Below are 19,768 nucleotides of genomic sequence, written 5' to 3'. Positions count from 1 at the left end.
ATCAAAAGGTAAGGAGACTGTGAATGTGCAATGTCCCCCAAAGCTTGTGTCTCACATTTGGTCATGCTGCTTGGGAGGCAAGTCTGGACATGGGGCGTGGCTGGCAACAAGGGGCCTCGGTCCTTACTCATTGGTTTTACGTGTTTGACCAGCCTGTTCTGAGGGTGGGCAGGGCCTGTGGCCTGCTTCCCATCAGGAGAAATCAGCAGAAGTGACAGGGCACCTGTGTGATGTGACACAGGCGGGAACTGGCCTGCTGCTGGTACCAGCTAGCCTGTGTAGAGGGTCACAAGAGCATGGGCACAGCTCCTTCCCCAGTCTAGCCTCTGCTGAGACCTCTGCCCTAGGCTATACCATGGAGCAGCCAGGAGAGACCTGGGCATAAAGGCCCAGCAACATTATGCTTGTCCTACGGCAGTGCTCTAAGCCTCCAGGTCCACTGCCATTTGCTGCCTCTCAAAAGAACACAAACCATCGCCCAAAGCAGAGATGCGGCCAGGGCCTTCCCTGCAAGCGCTCTGGAACTACAGCAGCTCTCTCCACCAACCCCGAGCTCTAACCTGAGGGCCACAACCATCTGAAGACTCAGAAACCAAATGGACCGAGGTGGCCGTGCTCCAGACAAAGCCACGTTGATGAACAAGTGTGTTTGCAAGCGGAGCAAGCCTGGGATGGTGGTCACCAGGCAGCCACTGTGGCAGTGTGGGTAGCACAGTCCTTCAGCTGAGCTCACTTGCTCCTCTGGTCGTCACTGACACGGCAGAACACAGCACAGCAATGCAGCAGAGCGACAGGTATGGCCACCTCCCCCATGGGCCTGTCCCTAACTAACCCTGCTCATATTCATACAGGGGCTCTGGAAGTCGTCCTCACGGCATGCAGGCCCTGGGGAGGGCGTGAGCCAATGAAAGAGCAAGGCCCTGGCTCACTTAGGATGCTTCTGTGGTGTCTTCTCCCACAGTAACCCAGGCGAGCTTCAGCATGAGGCTCAGTGATCTAGAAAAGGTGGAATCTAAGGCTGCCCCACCTCAGTCTAGCTACCTTCACATGGGCTCCAGAAAAATCTGAAGGCCAGACCCAAAACCTCTGGAAACCTTGCATCACTAAACTCTTGGGAACCATTAGATTTTCAGGCACCTACAGGGTCCGAAACTAAACACTGCCTTTCAGACAGGAGGCCAGGCTGGGAAAGGGCTCTACAGTTTCTAAGGCCCCTATGGACATGGGAGAAAAGGCAATTATAGGTAGGGCCAGTGAGGACAGGGACTGCTCCCCTTGAGTTCCTGAGGACACACAACCTAGTCCACCCAAGAGAGTGGTGGCAGTACCGCCCAAGGCAGACTGCCATCACTGCTCTGGGAGTTGGGACCCCTAAAGTGTCAAGGGAAGAGGTGAGAGCAAACTGTTGGCCTGGGACCCCATGCTGGCTGCCCTGTTCCAGGATACTGTAGAGCCCTTGGTCTTCAGAATAACTGACTTTATTCTCACCACTCAGATGACACCAGGCTGGTCACCAGAAACACTTCTACCACACGGGGTTTCAGAGACTGGTCCCCAGGACATTAGGCTGAGTACAGTGAGTACTCTTTTTAGGTAAGACTGAAAACAAATTTAAATAGAAATAATTTTTCCTGAAAGGAAAACCTGTCCAATACCTCTGGGGAGAAGGTTCTAAAGAGAAGGATAAGGTGGAGGCAATGTTCACTCTGAGTCATGCCTTGAACACTGGGTGGCCGGATGCGACCCTGGAAGCTGCTCTCTATAGGACTCTGATAAGGACCCCAGAGAGCCCCGTGCCTCTGCTTCCGGGGATCCTGTGAGCAGTCTGCAGAGAATTCCTCGGCAGACAAGACCTGGGGCACACAGCCCCGAGAATGAGAAGGTCATGTCTCCAGAGGCTGACGTGGTGGCTCTGGCATCAGAGCAGTCCAAAAAGGGCCGAGCAGGCTCGACAGCCTGCAGACACGTTCCAGTGACTGACAGTGGCTGTGCACACCAACAGCCCATATTGAAGCCAGCATGATGTCATCAGGACAAGGGAAACCAACAGCTAAAGAACACTGAAGAGGTGGCTCAGGGAGCCTGCCTCTGCTTCTTCAAGGTCTGAGGCAGGCGCAGCTCTTCGGGCCCGTGGGCATAGGGGCAACGGGCAGCAGGCAGTACGCAGCCATCAGGGTGGTGAGTGAAGAACCAGCAGACTCGAGTCTTGAACGCCTCTGCAGACAGGCTCCTCTTGGCTTCTGGACGCCTCTCCCTCTGCAGCTCCCGCCGCCAATCACGGATATGAACTCGTCCATTCAGAACTGAGGTTTAGAACAAAAAGACAAAGCCTAAGACTTTGGCTTGAGTGTCATTAGTATATAGGGATTGACAAGCGCCACCTGGTGGAGAGTCCTGTCACAGGGTCAAGGTGAGGGCCTCCAGGCATAAGTCCTGCCTGCCTCAGGGTACCTGGATGCACAGTGTAGTCAAGAAATAGTCATAGCCATTTCATTTTGAGGAGCCAACAGCTCCGTGTGAAACTCAGCCAAAGCAACCAAACCTTCTGGTCCTCCCCAGTCCTGTAAAACTACCTGTAGCCAGGGTGGCGGGGCGAGTAACAGTGCCTCATTGAGGAAGTCTGCCTCACTGACTGACTTCCAGAACTGAACCGAATGTGTGCAAGTGAAGGCAGCTTCCTGCCGCCACTGGGATCCCCTGTGCGATGGCCCCAGTGAGCCTGGCTGCTGCCAGAAGTAAACATTTCCCTTGGAACCCTGAGCAGTGAGTCCTGAGAGGACCCTATGGCACAGGACGCAGGGAGGGGTGTGTCTTCAGGGATGGCTTGAAGCCCCCAGAGTCAAGTGACACCACATGCAACTACCTCCCTTGGGCTGAGGTTTGTCTTTCCTGAACTAAAGCCCAGGTTAGGGTCACTTCAGGACACTTTGAAAGAAGCTTCCCAGAGCAGAGCCTCCCACCACAGCAAAGGGCTGTACTATGACAGAAGTCTCTGAACTGTGCTCAGAAGAGCCTCAAAGGCATCCTCCAGAAGCACCAGGACACTTGTCTGTAAGTGGCCAGAAGTCCCTGTCCCTGCTGCAAGTTCTGACATGTTTAAGCAATCTGAGGTCAAAAGTGGCCTTGACACCTGGCCTCAATGCTGGCTTGGGCCTTCCCTACCGGCATGGTGGCAGCAGGAGAAGCTCCCTGGGCGCTTATGAACTAGCAGCCTGCCTAGCTACACGCCGGGGCACTGTCTGCAAGGGCCGTGCGCTCAGGCCCAGTCAGTCAGTAGAACGTCCAGATGGGAGCACTAACAACAGGAGCAGCCTGGAGAGAGCAGCTCGGCAGCTGGCATGCCAGCGTGCTGTTCAGTGTATACCAGGATGCCAGGCAGTCCCGGCGGCTCCACAGCTCTCACTCTGGAAAGACGGTGCCAGGCACCAAGAGGGGTAGCCTTCCAGGGCACGTCGTCCATCCAAGTCAGACCACCAACAGCTCTCCTCTGGGAAATGTGCTAGTAATTTAAAATGGAATCACAGGGACACATTGTTGCCTTCCCAACCCCCAACCCTTGCCTCCTGCTGGATTGCAAAGAAGCAAAGGCGGCTCCACTCAGCAGCTGCTCCACAATGGCTTCTCATTAGCACAAGCTGAGAACCAGGAACAGAAAGAACACCAAGGTACCCTGTCCTCAGGAGTGCCAGCACTAGGGCTTCTCCTGGCCTGCCTGTCAAACTCACTGGTGACCTCGGGCAGGTCACCAATTCCTCTAAGCTATGTCCAAGTCCAAGGCCACTTCCCCAGCTGACCAGAAGAAACAACCATGAAGGGCCCTGGAAGGGGCGGAGCCAAGACAGGGTCAGTTCTGATAGAGGAGGACACTGTGCACGTGAGGCGACCTTAAAGCATCAGAGAGCCAGCTTCCTCAGGAGCACACTCGCCTCCAGATCAGCCAGAGCCACACTGGCTTAAAACAAAACACACCACCAGCCAGAGATAAGGCCCGCCTTCAGCACATACTTTCTGCATGACTGCAAAGAGATGCTCACGTGGCGCTGAGTCCCTAGCTTCTACTCAGACATGATTTCAAAAATAACTGCCCCCCACAGCGAACCGCACAGAAAAGTGGCTAACCCCATACACGCATATTTACACAAGCTGGGAGAGATCGTCCTGTCCTTCACAAGGTCAAAGACGCTGTGGGGCTCCTCGGGCTGTAGTATTTTAACTGATTAAGGCTTTCCAAGTAAGCACAGCCCCTGGGCACTCGGCAGTTGGGGAGGGGGTGCGGCGGGGGCGTCTGGAGGTGGAGCTCTTGGTTTCACAATGCCTCCAGGGGACATCAGGCCATTCCGCACCTGCTCACGCTCAGCATTCACCCAGAGAGGGCCAGTTGACAGAACCAGTCAACTTCTCAAGGACAACTGGACCATCCAAGGGCAGCTGTGTAGACCGACAGTCACACCCTCACATGAGAGAGCACCAGACACCCATGTTCCCATGTGTACACACACAGGCAGCGAGTACATACATGTTCAAATACATTGTTCAGGAGCACCTGGCAGCCATGTTCTCATGTGCATGGGAGAGCATACATCCATGCTCAAATATATGAGGGAGCACACACCTTGTCTTTCACAACATGGAAGAGGAAGACAGAATCCTCTCGTCCTTAGGTTTAAGGTCTGTGGGGTGAGCTTGGGACAATTTTTCCAACCCCTGTGTCTCCCCACCAATTTCCTATCATCATCAGCCAATGGCCCTTCGTGGATTAGGGATGATCCCAACCTGTCTCCAAGCCCAAGGCTGTTAGGATGAGGTGCACTCTGCTGGCCTCTGAGCTTCAGGTGGCACACCGCAGAGAAACCAGTGCTCATCTGAGAGCAGCTCAGACCATCACTGAGATCCACGGAGCTCAACACTGCAGTCTGAGAGACATGACAGGGATCTTGGGCCCGTGTGCCACAGGTCCCAGAAGCAGAGACACAGTAGCCAGGCCGCTCCTTCCCAGGCTATTTGGGCATCAACCGTGTGTGCTAGTCATGGAAGCCACAGTTCTTTGGGCACTGCAGCAGCAGTCTGGTACCCCACCCAGACACACCACTCCACTGACTAATCTCCTGGTCTTCTCACTTCCCGGTTCCTCTCCTCCTGGACCGCCTCAGTTCCCAGACTACTCTCCTCCTGGACCTCCTGAGTTCTTAGACTTACTTCCTTCTGGTCCTGACTGGAACACCACCTCCTAAGAAAAGCCTTTCTGAGTAACTGAGCCTGAGTAGTTACCTGTAGTGATGGCATACTGGTCAAGCAAGACAACGCCCACTGTGATAATGATATATGTGGACGCACCTGGGATGAGTGCACTCCAGGTGAGGTATGCTGACTCATCTTATGTCAACCTGACATAAGCTATAGTCTTCTGAGAGGAAGCAACCTCAAGGGAAGATGCCTCTAGAAGATTGGGCTGCAGGCAAGCCTGTAGGGCATTTCCTTAACTAGTGCTTGATGTGGGTAGAACCAGCCCTGGGCTGGTGATCCTGTTTCAAGAAAGCAGGCTGAGCAAGTCATGGAGAGCAAGCCAGTAAGCAGCACCCCTTCACAGACTTTGCATCAGCTCCTGCCTGCAGGTTCTCACTGGTTTGAGTTCCTATACTGGCTTTCCTCAATGGACTGTGAAATGTAAGGCCAAATACATTCTTTCACCCCTGTGGTGATTTGATTGGTCCAGGGAGTGCCACTATTAGGAGGTGTGGCCTTGTTGGCTAAGTGTGGTCTTGCTGGAGGAAGTGTGTCACTGTGGGTGTGAGCTTTAAGACCCTTGTCCTAGATGCCTGGAAGCCAGTCTTCTCCTTGCAGCCTTCAGGTGAAGATGTAGAACCCTCAGCTCTTGTCTGCACCATGCCTGCTTGGATGCTGCCATGCTCCCACCTTGATGATACTGGACTGAACCTCTGAACCTGTAAGCCAGCCCCAATTAAACGTCATCCTTATAGGAGTTGGCTTAGTCACGGTGTCTGTCCACAACAGTAAAACCCTAAGACACTCCCCAAATTGTTTTTTGGGTTATGGTATTTATCAGAGCAATAACAACCATAATTAAGATATACTTTTAGGAGAGACACACCCCACCCCATGAAGTAGGAGTGGCCTGTGGAGAGAGCTAGTAAGAGGACTTGGCTCCGGCAGCTCCTCGCCTTGTGTTATTTCTACACACTCATGAATTTACAGTGCTGTCTCTGCACTCCAGGCCTCGGGGTAGCCAGTGTCATACTCCAGTCTCCATCCCTAGACTGCACACTCCTGCAGGACAGGGACCGAGCCACAACCCAGGAAGAATGGGTCCTTTTATCTCTGGAGGTATGGAAGCCAGTGTTGACGCTATCAAGCAGAGACTAGAGGCTCATGTCCCCAACTTGACTGATGGCCTCTACAGCTCCATGTGCTTCTTGTTGTAGGTGGCAGAGGTGAACACAGTTCTGTGGTGACACAGATGCAGCCAGCAAGCTTTGCAACTAACCCCCTTCCCTGTGTGAGGAACAGGCATCACAGAAGCAATGGGAGGTCAGGGGCAAATCTTAGACAGGAGCTGTCTGGGCCAATCTGAGTAGAGGCTGGAGAGTGTCTAGAGAGGAGAGTTACGGCCTCACCCTATGATACAAGCTGGTGGTGACCTGGATAGGCACAGGGATGCCATACTGCCACTTGGTTCTTCTGAACATCTAGAATGCCCCTGAGTATCACAAGCCCCTCCCTGGGGGACAGAAAGCAAGTGCTACAGAATGCACCGGGAGGAACCTGCTCTGGGGACAAGCAGGAAGGACAATGTATGACGACCTCAGATTTTACCTTCAAACACCTGATGGCTATTCCTGAGTAGGGTCTGTAGGCCTCCACACTCCCGCTTCAGCCTCTGCAGTGTCTCTGAGTTCAGTTCTGCAGCCACTTCTGCCAAGGAAAGGCTCCCTGTGGGAAAGCGGGTTTCCACAAATAGCCCAGATTACAAGTCTATAGCCAAAAGAGACTGTTGGGTCCCGGAGCCAAAGTGTGTGTCAGCTGCAGGACCCCGTGAGTGCAGGCAGGCTAATGCATCCATACCATACACCTGCCCCAGCCTCAGTGACGGTGTGCCAGCACGGAGGGCCACAGGCTTCCACTATGCCGGCTGAGCATCAAGGGAGTCTATCAACGCCTGCTGGGCGGACCAGCCCCATGAGATATGGTTCAGAGCTGAGGGAGTAGGACCAACAAGCAAGCTTCTAGCTGTGTCTCTGTCAGAGCTTGGCAGGACCCTGCCCACGTGAGCTAGGCACGCAGGTGAGGCTGGAATGGGAGGTGTAACACAGAACTGCAGATATCACAGTGAGGTCTCTCCCATTCACAATGCTGCCCAATACCCTGCTCAGACATGAAAACACCCTGACCAGACACCCAGTGACAATCAAGTCTATTCCAACTAAGACAACAATGGGTGTCCCTGGGTACATCTGCCAAGACTCTCACCTTGCAGTGTACCTGAGCTTCCTAGAGCTGGAAGCTAAAGACAGGCCAGTCTCCACAGCCTTATTACTTAAGCAGTAGCAGCACTGCCTAACCGAGACCGGAGGGCCTCCTTCTCAGTGCCCCGCAATGGCTTACTGAGGGATATATTCAGGCATCCATCAGGCAGAATAGGGGGAGCCATGGGTAGCCTCAGAGGCTCCGGCATGCCTTCCTCACACTCCCGAGGTACCTGAGAATCAGTCTCTAACAAACCCAGGCTCCAGATGCCATCAGGGAAGGGATGGTCCCAGCACTCCTCCTGGTAGCAGGCAGAATGAGACCCAAGCCCCTAGAGCCATCTCAGGACCTAGATTTGAAGGAGGGCCCATCCTGATCATGGCTGTCTAGCCCAGGCGCAGCTCAACAGACCCTCCCTGCCCCCCCCCCCCATTCCTACCACTTCCTCTGCTAACCCAGGAGTCCCGCTGCCCAGCACACTCAGGAGTGTCCAGACCCTGCTGCCATCCTAGCACTGCCCTCTGCTCCTCCAGCCTTGGTGGGAAACCTTGCCTGCCTCCCTCTGCAAAAACCCCATATTATCATCTACAGAGTGCTGAGTCTTTAAGTTACACAGCCACCTGAGCCGAGACCACTCTGGCCAGTCCTGGAGGCTCCCGGGATTGGTTAGCTCTGAAAGGGAACATACAAGGTCTGCCATATCCTATGCGGGAAATGAGAGGATAAAGGGAAGAAACCTGGACCCAGAAGTCACAGATGAGGACCTGCAAGGTGCACTGCCGCTCTGCTTTACGCTGGGGACCACCTGCACCCGTGTGGGAGAGATCTAGGCAATGCTTTCAGCTTCAGGGGTAACCCTGGCTCTGCTCAGCAGAGGGCCCCACACCGCACCCTGGTGGCCGTGGGTGGAAGGAAGGGGTGCGGCTGAAGGCTCTGACAGCCTTGCATGTAGCAGCAACCCTGTTCTGCCTGTTTACTCTCCAATGTGCAGGTTCCAGCCAATGAACAATCAGATGCTACTGTGTCTCCCATGACAACAGTCTTGCATTTAGGGATTGCAGAGAATGAAAGTAATGCATTTGCATTCAAGGGAGTGGGACTGTTCTGACTCAGTGACCTGTCCATCTGTTATCATTTCTAAGGATTAAACATGAGCAGCCCCGGCCTCTGCTGTCCTCTCCGGAATGGCAACTGTGGACGGTGTTCACCCCCACTGAGTGCGCTGAGCTACAGAAGACCCGGAGTCCACAGGGCCAGTGAGCCTGCCTCTGTGGGGCGGGCCTACCTCCTCCGTTCCAGGTCTTCAGATCCCCGTCTTCAGAGTTTCCCGTGTTGAACTTCTTTCCCTCTAACAACAAGCTTGCCACCTGTAAAACCACCTGGTCGACGAAGTCTCGGGGGAGGGCAGCACAATTTCTCACACGCTCAGCCTTTTCTCTTGGGCAGAACCCGGGCACCCAGAGTCCTGTGGCTGGGGCCCCTGCTCCTCGCTCGGCAGTCAGGCCCTCCAGCATGCTCTCAGCCCCAGCATCAAGGGTCCTGCGACTGTCCTGGTGGCCGGCATCATGAGCAGCAGTCTGGGGTGGAGGCGGGCTCTGTAGATAGCCCTGCCTGCTGTGCAGGTACTGTGTTCTCTGCTCATCCATCCAGACTTCTGCGGAAGGCAGGTATGTTCTAGATTTCCCAATGAGGCAGACCTGGATTTGAAGAGACATTGAATTTCAACATTTCTGGAATCCTCTTGTGCTGAAGTACAAATTATACCAAAGTTTTAGAGATCTGTCATGAGAAGAAAAATCCTTATTTTAAGCCTTTTGGTTTTATTAGGGATGGAATCCAAGGCCTAGTGCATGCTGGGAAGCATTCCCTTTGAAGAATACTCTTAGCCCCAAACACCTTATTCTTCTGAACAGATACCAACAGAAATGATTTAATAACAACAACAAAAAGCTAGTGAAGAACATGAGTGCCGACTTAAGGAAGGTGTAAATTACGCTGGGGGTGGGGGGAGGGTCCTTCCTAGAGCTGCCCTGGACCTTTGAAGGTTTCTGGGGGCCTGTGAGAGTGAGCTGTGTGTTAACCTGCTAGCATAACATTCAGTACAATGTAGGTGCCCAGTGCATCTAGGGAACTTCCTCCACACTTTTCATCAGACCATCAACTCCAGAGTTAGAGTGCACGCCAGCAAGGGAGCCAATGGAGCTGTTACAGCCACCTAGTCCTACCATGTGCTCTGGATTTGGAGCTGAGCAGCTTCTGATGTGTTTGGCCCTCACCTGCTGGGTGTCTGCCCAGCACTTACTGGGCACCATGCATACCATCCAGCTGTAACATCGGGTCAGAGACTGCATGAGCTTCCTTGGTTATTAATGACAAGCACTAGAACTGCAGCTATGAAAGGCAAGTCTCTGCCACCTCAGACTGAACCTTAGCCCACTCAGAGGAGCAAGACTTGCCGACACAGACACATCTGGGGGAAAGCTGCCAGTCTGAGGACAGGCCCTCAGGGACTTTTAAAGAAGTTCCAGGCAGAACACACAGCGCTCCTGGCCCTATGCCCTGTGCCTGCCCTGGCACATACCCGCTTGGTAGAAGGAATCCTGAGGCAGTCCTCCTGCACGTGGAAGCCACAGGAGAGCCCCACCTCCAGGACGAAGTCCAGGTATTCACGGTACTGTGTCTTCCTGCTCTGCCGCCGCCGGTATCGCCCCACAAAGTCAAAAAAACAGCATGGCAGGACGAAGAACCGACAGGTGTAGGAAGACCTGGAGAAGAAACCCAGGAAATCTTCAGGAGCCCACAGAGACCCAGGCAGACCCAGGCAGCCCAGCCCGACCCAGGCAGACAGGCTCACCATAGCATGCACAGGCAGCACAAGGCTGAGCTCCCTGGCTGTTCCTGGCAATTCTTACATCGATTAATGAGCAGAATTTTTATTTATTTATTTATTTTGAGACAAGTTTTCACGTGGCCGAGTCTGTCCACGCACTACTTATTCCTGACTTCCTTGCCTCTGCCTTCATTGTGCGGGGTAAAAGGCACAGCCATCACAATGGGATTCTTTCCCATGGGTCTCTAAGCACTATACAGCATATCATATTTTCAATAATTTTCTTGTGCAGTTACTCTGGCTCACTGTGACTTCAGCCTTTTGGAGCTGGAACTTCAGGTAGGAATCAGAAACCAAGACAGACGCAGCTGGAGTGGAGCCAGACGGCAAACTCTGAGAGCTCCGGGGCGGGAGAGAATCAATTTAAGAGTAAGGGAAGCGGGGCTGACGGCACAGGCAGGGCCTCGACTCCTCAGAGTGGTCTGTAAGGTACGGATTGCTACAAAGGGTCTGTCTAAGGAGTGATTTTCCCTGGAAGCCAACCCTCCAAAACCAGAAGCACATTTGAAGAAAAAAAAAAAAAACAAAAAACAAAAAAACCCCACACATCTTTTGACATGGGTTAAAAACGCCACAGAGATGATACAGTTGGGATGTTGGCCAACAGGACATAGGAGGAGCCACATGTGTGGTTTAGGTTTTATAATAGGCGCAGTTGCAAAAGAAAGGAGGTAGAGTTAAATGTATTCAAGTATATATGCTGCCGTCATTTCAAAACCTCTGAGTTACCGTGTCAGTGCCGCAGTGGTTAGGGTGCTATCAAGGACACGTGCACAGAATACACAGCCACCCCCCTGTCCTGCTCACCTGGCTGCAATGACAGGGATCCAAGGGGTGAGCTCATCAGAATGGTTACCAATCAGCCAATCAACACCAGGGAACAGGGTCTTGTCACTTGGAGTGATGGAACCTTCCTTAAGAATGTCACACAAGTTGAACCAGTCAGTCCATGCACCAGAAGCTCTGGCCCATCACCCATGGCCACAGTCCACCTATCACATGATGCTCCCAGCCCTGTGCCTAGCCCACTAAAAGAAGGTGACTATTTTGCCCATCGTTGGTCTCTAAGGACAAAAATGACTGGCAACTTTTTAGGTCCCTCAAAATAGCACTTTTCTGCTAACTAAACTTGTTTCCCTGCACAAACACAACAGAGGGACAGCTGGTGACTGGGAGTGAGTCCACAGTTCTAGGCTATTCTGTCACCATGGTCAGGGAACTCTCAGCAGTGACACCTCACCCACACCACCCTTCTTAGTTTCTGTATACTACCCTTCCTGGTGGTCAGCAGCCAGTCTCGAATTAATGAGCCCTCGCAGAAGGAGTATCCTAGCTACCAAGGTGCTGGTGGCACACTGTACATTGATGCTAAGACATTGAACGTACACAGTCCAATTGCCAAGTACATAACCACACAGGCAAAGCAAACCTCTAGCACTCTGCACATTTGCACACTCGTCTTCATGAATCAAGAACCTATACTTTGGACTGCCATTCCCAGGCCACAGAGGCCTGGAAAGCAGACGTGCTTTACAAAGGGCCTTCTGAAGACAGCAAATTGCAACCACCCCGTTCTATGCGCAGACTTAAGACAATCTGGGATCACCACCGAACTGTACTCAGACATTCCAAATACACTCCGCTAAACAGGGATGCTTAAGTCACAATGGGTGGAATTTCTAGACAGGGCTATAAGAGAAACCCCACTACTGCAGCTGGAAATAAACTACAAGCACACAATAAACAACAGCACACAACTTCCATCAAGCCTGCAGGGCCACAGGCTCAGGCAGAAAGTGCAACACAACACATTGGCTTCCACTTCACATACTGAGGCCAGACGGAGTTCCCAAGTCAGGTGACTCACGGAAGGGGCTTGGGGAGGTGCTAAAGATCCCTAAGGAACAGCTCAAAGCTCTGTGTAATTCCTAAAAGCTCTTTACACCCCAGTCAGTGCTTCCGATAGTCAGGACTTAGTGCTGTGTGGTGGTTGAATATACCCATGGGAAGCCAGCATTTCCAACAGTCAGGACTTGCTGTGTGGTGGTTGAATACACCCATGGGAAGTGGCACTATTAGGTATGGCCTTGTTGGAGGAAGTGCATCACTGTGGGGTTGGCTCTGAGGTCCTATGCTAAGGCTCCACCCACTGCATCTCTAAAGCTTTACTTTCTGCTGCAGCCAGAGCAATAATGGCTGTGGGTAGCGTGTGGGACACTGGGGGCTAAATCGAGAAGCACTCCTGCTGACTCTAGGGGTCAACTCTTGCTGGATCGGAGAGGGGAGGGCAGTACCTCCAGCTGAGTTTGGGGTCCATACATGTCCCAGATTTTTCTTCTTCGGACATCAATCCCTCTGCCTGGGTGCTGAAATGAAAAGTTTTGAAATTATGGGTTAAGTTTGGATAACTACAGTAAGTTAGAAAAATACAAATATGTAGGCACTGCCACTGCCACATAGAAATGCAGGTGTGCCTGGCGTCTGTGGGAGGCACAGCTCTCAACTCCTGGCAACACTGCACACCTGCATGGCTGGTGAGAACTTGCACCCCACAGCAGTCACCATAGACCTTCAAATGGGACCTCAGCCTGCGCCCTAAGAACACCTGCAAGGCCAGTGCTCAGGGGACATGGCGGGGAAGGCAGGCCTGTCATCAGCCCTACCAAGGTCTCTGCACCATGACTACAACCGTATTCTCCCCAGCCTGGCCCGAGAGTCACGGAACCTTCCTATCAACCCTATACTCAGCCTCCAGGTCCTGTCAGGCATGCCACAGCGAATGCCCTTGTAGACACATGGGAACGGTCCCGCTTCCCAGGCTTCAACCTAGGCTGACTGAGCCAGGCTGCGAGCATCCAGAAATGCTGTGGGAGCTGGGTGTAGCTGAATATGGTGGAGGCAGAGCCAGATAGGTCTCTGTGAGCTTGAGGCTAACCTGTACTATATAGCAAGTCCTAGGCTAATCAAGTTATACACTAAGACATTGCCTTAAAATAATTAAAAACAAAAGTAAGAAACATGGGGGCCCCTTTACCCAACCCAGAAAAACCTTGAGAAAAGGCATCAGAGCTATGCTCACCCCCTCGTTGCTCAAGATGTGGACCAGAAGGCCATTTCCACAGCCCAAGTCCACGAAAGATTGCTTGGCGGTGAGCCCCTTCTCGGCCCTTTCCTCTTCCCATAGGATCTGAGGAAAGAGACAAATGAAAGCCAACTCACATGTTGACTTATCTATTCCAGAACAATCCTTACAGGGTAAAGGCACACACTGTGACCCGAGCTCCCTAGAAAGATAAGGCAGGACTGTAAGCCCAAGGCTTGCCCAGAAGACATGAATCCTGTCTCAAATTTTAGAAAATGAGTTGGTGATGAGCGGCTCAGTGGCGGAGCACTTGCCTGGCATGTGTAAGGCCCTGGATTCCAGTCCAAAGATTATAAAGAAAAGGACTCACACACTAATGCCACCGGGGAATGGGAACGGGGGTGGGGTGGGGTAGAGTAACTTTTTCCAAGACCCCAGCGTTCCCAGGAAAGTGACACAAATGAGCAGCACACGTGAGGTCTTTGGGCCCAGGGACACTAGGACCCCCCCCCCCCCACACACACACACACTGTTCTCCCCTGAGGTTGTGTTCATTCAGGGCTGAGGTACAGCTTAGTGGTACCAACAGTAGAGTAAGCCCCGCACATATAAAGCCCTGGTTTCCATCCACTAGAAAAAGGGCATCTACAGCCAGTGGTCACCTCTAGGCACCAGCACGCCAAGATGACTTAGGGTTTCTTCATAGTTTCTCCTTGTCCTTTAACTTCTGCATGCCCTGACAACCAAAATAACCCTGTTTCCTAAACTAAGAAAACTACAAGTTAAAGGGAAACAGGGAAGCTCTAGTTTAAACACTATATAGAAAATCAAAAGTGCTGAAAAAAGAAGTGTATTCTTCAGCTGGCCAGCCAGCAAGTTAAGGACAGGTTAGGGGAGAGAGGCCCAGCTCACAGCTGGACAGCACTAGATTGTTGGTGCCTCCCAGGGACAACTGTGTCTCACTGACTGACTCTTGCCCTCCAGCTTCTGATTCGCATGTGCTCTGTGCTCGTGCAAGAGTCAGGCAGGATGTGAAGTCATTTCACAGCAGGGCAAAACCCAAGTCCTGACTTGGTCCACCTCTGACTAGCAGCATCTTCCCGAGGCAAGCTTCACACACTCCACGTGGGTGTGAGCAGTGAGAGCATTCTCACCAGCAGGTACGTAGCAATGGCCACATCTTCATAGACAAACTTTTCAGGATCTGTTACTTCAGGCCAAACCTAAAATGTTTTCAGAGAATATGTAAATAGCTGTAAACTCAACAACTTGAAGTTTCTCTAAACAGCCTAGGTCAAACCAAACTAATCACATAATAAAGGCACTTTCATTTCAAAGGCAAGCTCACAGTTGATTTCTTGCTGTAAGTGCTTTATAACAAAACAGATTGTGTCCTGCACAAAGTGATCCAAAGCATCAACAATACAGTTTAAGATGTTAGTCAGCTTATCTGGATAGAGACAGTGACTAAAGAAATGAGGGAGAAGGCAGAGATAGGGAGGTGCCTCCGTGGTAAAGTGCTTGCTTTGCAAGCCTGGGGATCAGAGTTCAATCCTCAGTACCCACATAAAAAGCCATGTGTATTCCAGCCCTGGGTCAGTGGAAATAGAACGCTCACTGGGGCTTGCTGACTGCCGCCTAGCTCCCAGTTCAGTGTAGAACCCTCACGATGGAGCAGGCCCCCTCACACACACACTCATGCAAGCACTTAGATGAAGAAATGCTGAGAGTGGTGCAGATGGCCACAGGCTGGGCTCACTGCTCAGGGCCAGGCTCTGATGACAGGCAGAACAGTTAAGACACCCTGAGAGTCAGCCATCTACACAATGGAAAGGCACAGTGAATGATGCAATGCATAAACCATGTCCTGGGAACAGTTTAAAAGCTGAAATCCAGGAGGACCTCCTTAAAGGTACTTAGAGTTGCAAGGGTCTTCAGGGGAAGGGAGCCCAGCTGTTGTACTGATCTGAACTCTGAACCATATCTCTGTAATGAATCACTGAGGCTCCAAGCCTGTGGCTTTGGCTATTTTGCCTTATAATGCAAGGACTAACTCCAAGTTCATGTTGTCATGAAGTACACTCTTTTTTAGAGTGAGGCCAGGGCTGGAGAGACAGTTATGGTTGAGGGCTTACTGCTCTTGCAAAGAACCTGAGTTTGGTTCTCAGCACAGAGGTCGAGCAGTTTACCCCCACTGCCTGCAGGTCCAGCCCCAGGAGAATCTGACACCCTATTACGTCTCTATGGGCAACTGCATGCACACGAACACATCCCCCCCCCACACACACACATAAATTAAAAAAACTAAAATAATTTCTTTTAAACTAGCTAGACACGCATGGTGGCACATGCATGCATCCCTAGCACTTGGAGGGTGAGCAGAAGGACCATGAGTTCAGGCTAACCTGGGCTACATATAGACCTTGTCTCAAAAACCAAAAATGAAATTTCAATAAAATGTAAACTTTATAGTAAGGTAACTAACACAAATCAATAGATTTTTTTTTTTTAGATTAAAATTCCCCTTCTGAGTTCTTGAAAAAAAATATAAAAAAAGTTTACTTCTGGTTTTAAAAATATACCCAAACATCTGCTTGGTTTACACTATCTGTACCCATAGTTGGATTTCAGGGTGGTATCTGACCTTAACAGGAAGCCCACAGGCAATAGTCTCCCTGGCAAGCACGGGCCATGTCGCTTGTTACATGAGGGTCCACGGACACACCTCTGGCATTACCTTTACCATGTCTCTGTACTTCTCTTTGAGCTCCTGGTACAGCCTGCTATAGCGCAGGACGGACACCAGGGAAAGTGTGCTTTTAAACTCGCTCTTCCTGTTCTCCACCGCCCACCTGGCCAGCTTGGACAGCAATTCTTCTCCAAGCCAGGCGGGCTTGGGGTAGACAACACCATCTGAATGCCATCTCTCTGGACAGAAAATTAAAACAGATATGAACCTTCAAAAATAAGAGAAATATCAATGAGAAATACTGGCTTCAATTCTCATTCCTAAGACACATGTTTATTTCCCAGAAGGGAGAAGTAACACTCTCTCAGTGTGTGGACATGTATGTGCCCGTTATGTGCATGTCGTTGTTGCCGGCATCAAACCCAGGGCCTAGCTAGGCAAAAACTGGGCAGTGTTTCACTACTGAATAACAAACCTGTACTTGATAAGAGGGACTCTAAACTATGACAGTATATGCCACCCACTATTCTGGACCAAGATATACAAATAGCAGCATGATAATGGGATAGAGTTCATGTGAATTTGATCTAGATTTAAAAAGTCCCCCAAAGACTCCTGTGTTGAAGGCTTGGTCCCCAACTCAGCTAAGTTCAAAGGTGGGGCCTTTGGGAGGTGACTGGACCATGACAGGTCCAACCTCATCAACAGACTGACTCGTAGACACACTCAGCTTATGGGATATTGGGAGTGGTGGGAGCTTAGAGGGTGAGTGAGTTTTTTATTGGAAAAAGTAGGGTAGTGGATGGGCTCTTAAGGGCAGGATTTGTCCATGGCCCCTTCTTAATTTCTGACTGCCTTGAGTGAGAGGCTTGACTCAAGCTTCTAGTTTCTCACTATAGACCCCAAAACCAAACAGGGGAGTGATCACAAACTAAAACCTGAGACCTTGCAGATAGGACGTCCCTGATGGGCAGGCATCACATAGTGGTGCAGCAGAGCAATATCCAGTTCTTACCATTCTCCTTCGCTGTGATGGAGACGGAGCTGATACACGTTGCTCATTTTAACCTCCAAATTCCCCTCATTATCTTCTTCCAAGGGCAAAAAGGTGACACTCCCACTGGAGACATCTGAGGGGGAAAGACAAGGCCACCAGGTCATAGGTGCTCTAAACAGATCCCTTGAAGTAGAACTGAGCAGCAAGGGACAGGAGAGTGATGCTTTCCAATCCTTTGTGGCTGTCCAGCTGGGGAGACGGGTTCTATACTTTGGACACACCATAGCCAGCACTTAAGAAAATACAAGGCCAGCACTTGGGAGGCTTATGCAGGTGTCTCTCTGAGTTCGAAGCCAGCCTGCTCTACATAGCGAATTCCGGGCCATATAAAGCCCTGTCTCAAAAGGCGAACGCTTTTCAGTCTGTTTGCGCTTTTCCCACAACTCTCCTACCTTGCACCACCAGTTCTTTCTTCGGCTCTGTAAGCGGGGAGTGTGGGCTCGCTTTCGGGATGACGGTTCTGAGAACCAGGTCGAGCTCCTGCTCGGCTTCTGGCTGAGAACCCAACGAGGGGCCATAGAGAAAGGCCAGCATTTCCGGATTGGCGTGGACGAGGCTTTGGGAGACTCGGTCCCATACCGAGTCCAGGTCAGCCGCGGGAGCCGTACCTTCGCGGCCCGCCCTAGGTTCCAACTCTGGCTCTCCTTTGGGAGAAGCCTGCCCGGGTTCCCTCTGCAGCCCGTGTCCCTGTCCCTGCGGCGGTCTACACTCCGCCTGGGCGCGGCGCCGCAAAATACTCCCGCGGGCTTCCATGCGGGCGCCGCACAGCCTCTTGTTAGCGACCTGTGGCCTCTCCAGCCACACGGTCACGGCGGCCCAGAAGCCAGCAGGCAGCAGGGCATCAGGATCGCTTAGCGGCACTCGCCGCAGCTCCTCCATGTCTGCGCGTTCGGCGCGTTGGGATGACGCCACCCGGAAGCGCATTGACTTACGGGGGTTAGAGCCGGAAGCCGGAAGGTCTTCCCTCTGTTTTGTTCTCTGGCGGGTAGCCTCCGGCGTCTAGGAGTAGTGAGATCCTGGGACGCTGGCTGAGCAGTGTGGGCCGCGGTGTAGACAGCTTCCTGCGATCCTCAAAGGCTAAACGTACAGCCTCTCCTCAGCTTGCTTTCTTGCATGGAAATAAGAGTTCCTAAGCGGTACATCTATCTCACGCCCCCAAAATGAAGTTTCCCCCCATAGGTTCTACCTCTCCCACGGCAAAGCTAGTAATACGGAGAGGGCGTTATTACTTGAGCAAACAAGACGTAACTGATGCTCTCAGCAGAAAGCCCGAGCATGCTACACACTTATGTGGAGGAGTCTGCAAAACTGGCTGGCTACAGCTTAATGATTGTGAAGAGTTGGGATAAGGACCCAAAGCCAGCATTACCTTGGGCGATTGTTTAGCTCCTTCATAGCCATGTGTCACCTACCTGTGTCTGATTCCAAATTCTTTGACTGGAATATATTAACTTGCCAGAACATTACCTCCTGCCAACCCAAAAGAGAAGGTGTCATAAGAAAACGTAAGAAACCTATAGCAGAGACATTCTTACTTTGTTACCTGAGGTCCCCAATGAAGTATTTGTTAAATCCTATGGAATGTACAAATTATTAACTTCCATCAACATGAAGGCTCCAGCAGTTCCCCTTGTTGTTCTAACCCACCTACTTGATGGTACCCACCCATGTATTTTTAAAATACTTTATTGTTACTATTTTTTAAAAATGAAACTGTCACCACGTATGAACATAGTTTTTAAACCACGTTAAAAACATAGTTTAAAACATGTCTGTCTCCAGACTGAGCTATCCCTTATTCCCTTTAAGGTAAAAAAACTGTGTTTTTATATCAGCACATTCAGCGGCATGTTTCTGCTGTGTGGTCCAAAGAGCCAAACCCTCATCCCTTGACCTCACCTCCCAACCTGTTGGCAACTCCCACGTAGGCCAAAGTTTCACCTTGTTGCTGCTCCTGGGTTTCACTGTGCCCCTTAGGGAGTCAGGCCGATCCAGGGACACTTCACAGCAGCTAAACAACAACTACAGGCACTTGCTGCTGAAGTGACGGGGACTTCAGGAGTGGCATAGTGGAGCCGTGGAAGCAATAGAGGGCTGGCAGGAGCTGGCCTTGGGTGTTAGAGTGGTGGTAGCAGTGAGGCCGGCACGAGAAGCAGCAAAACAGAGCAGTGGCGACAGCCATGGCAGTGGTCATAGCAAGAAAGGCAGCCGCAAAGTTAGAGGCCAGCCAGAGCAGGAACTATACCAGCGGGGGAGGGGAGGGTGTTGCAGAGAATTGAGGTTGAAGGACAGAAGGCTGTGAAGAGCTTGAAGAATTCCAGAGAGCTGTCAGGACTTGAGAGCCAAGGGACTCAGACACCCCACATCCAGGAACTGTTAACACTTGTGCAGTATCAGGCTATGGAATTCCGACATGCTAGCTCTATAGAAGAGCTGTAACACTTGCCATTGTAGGACCAAGGGTCCCATAACCTTAAACTTACACAGATGTAACGCTAGAGGGCGCAAATGGCTCTGTTAATGCCGTGTGCTGCCATGAACTCAAGGTTAGCCTAAGCTGAGGGATAC

General features: G+C 51.5%; 1 protein-coding gene across 1 annotated transcript; it reads right to left on the bottom strand.

The window, feature by feature from the left end:
• Window positions 1-1,462: 1,462 nt before the first annotated feature.
• On the bottom strand, window positions 1,463-18,091 carry Trmt44 (tRNA methyltransferase 44 homolog). Its single transcript, XM_052198661.1, has 11 exons — window positions 17,593-18,091; window positions 17,159-17,273; window positions 16,192-16,411; window positions 14,609-14,677; window positions 13,452-13,559; window positions 12,667-12,738; window positions 11,180-11,286; window positions 10,064-10,247; window positions 8,768-9,179; window positions 6,832-6,948; window positions 1,463-2,303 (listed from the first exon to the last, which is right to left on the bottom strand). The coding sequence occupies exons 1-11, from the start codon at window positions 18,077-18,079 to the stop codon at window positions 2,074-2,076; spliced, it is 2,121 nt and encodes a 706-aa protein (XP_052054621.1). The 5' UTR covers window positions 18,080-18,091; the 3' UTR covers window positions 1,463-2,073.
• Between the last annotated feature and the right edge of the window lie 1,677 nt (window positions 18,092-19,768).

The sequence above is a fragment of the Apodemus sylvaticus genome, chromosome 11, assembly GCF_947179515.1.
Source record: "Apodemus sylvaticus chromosome 11, mApoSyl1.1, whole genome shotgun sequence".
Lineage (NCBI taxonomy): Eukaryota > Metazoa > Chordata > Mammalia > Rodentia > Muridae > Apodemus > Apodemus sylvaticus.
Note: the sequence above shows the minus strand (reverse complement) of the source record. Positions and strands in the feature narration are given on the sequence as shown.

Coding starts and splice junctions, on each gene's coding strand:
- Trmt44 (XM_052198661.1), bottom strand. CDS start 18,079: ATGGAGGAGCTGCGGCGAGTGCCGCTAAGCGATCCTGATGCCCTGCTG. Junction 16,412..17,158: donor CATCACAGCGAAGGAGAATG/GTAAGAACTGGA, acceptor TTATTTTTGAAG/GTTCATATCTGTTTTAATTT. Junction 9,180..10,063: donor GGATTCCTTCTACCAAGCGG/GTATGTGCCAGG, acceptor CTTCAAATCCAG/GTCTGCCTCATTGGGAAATC.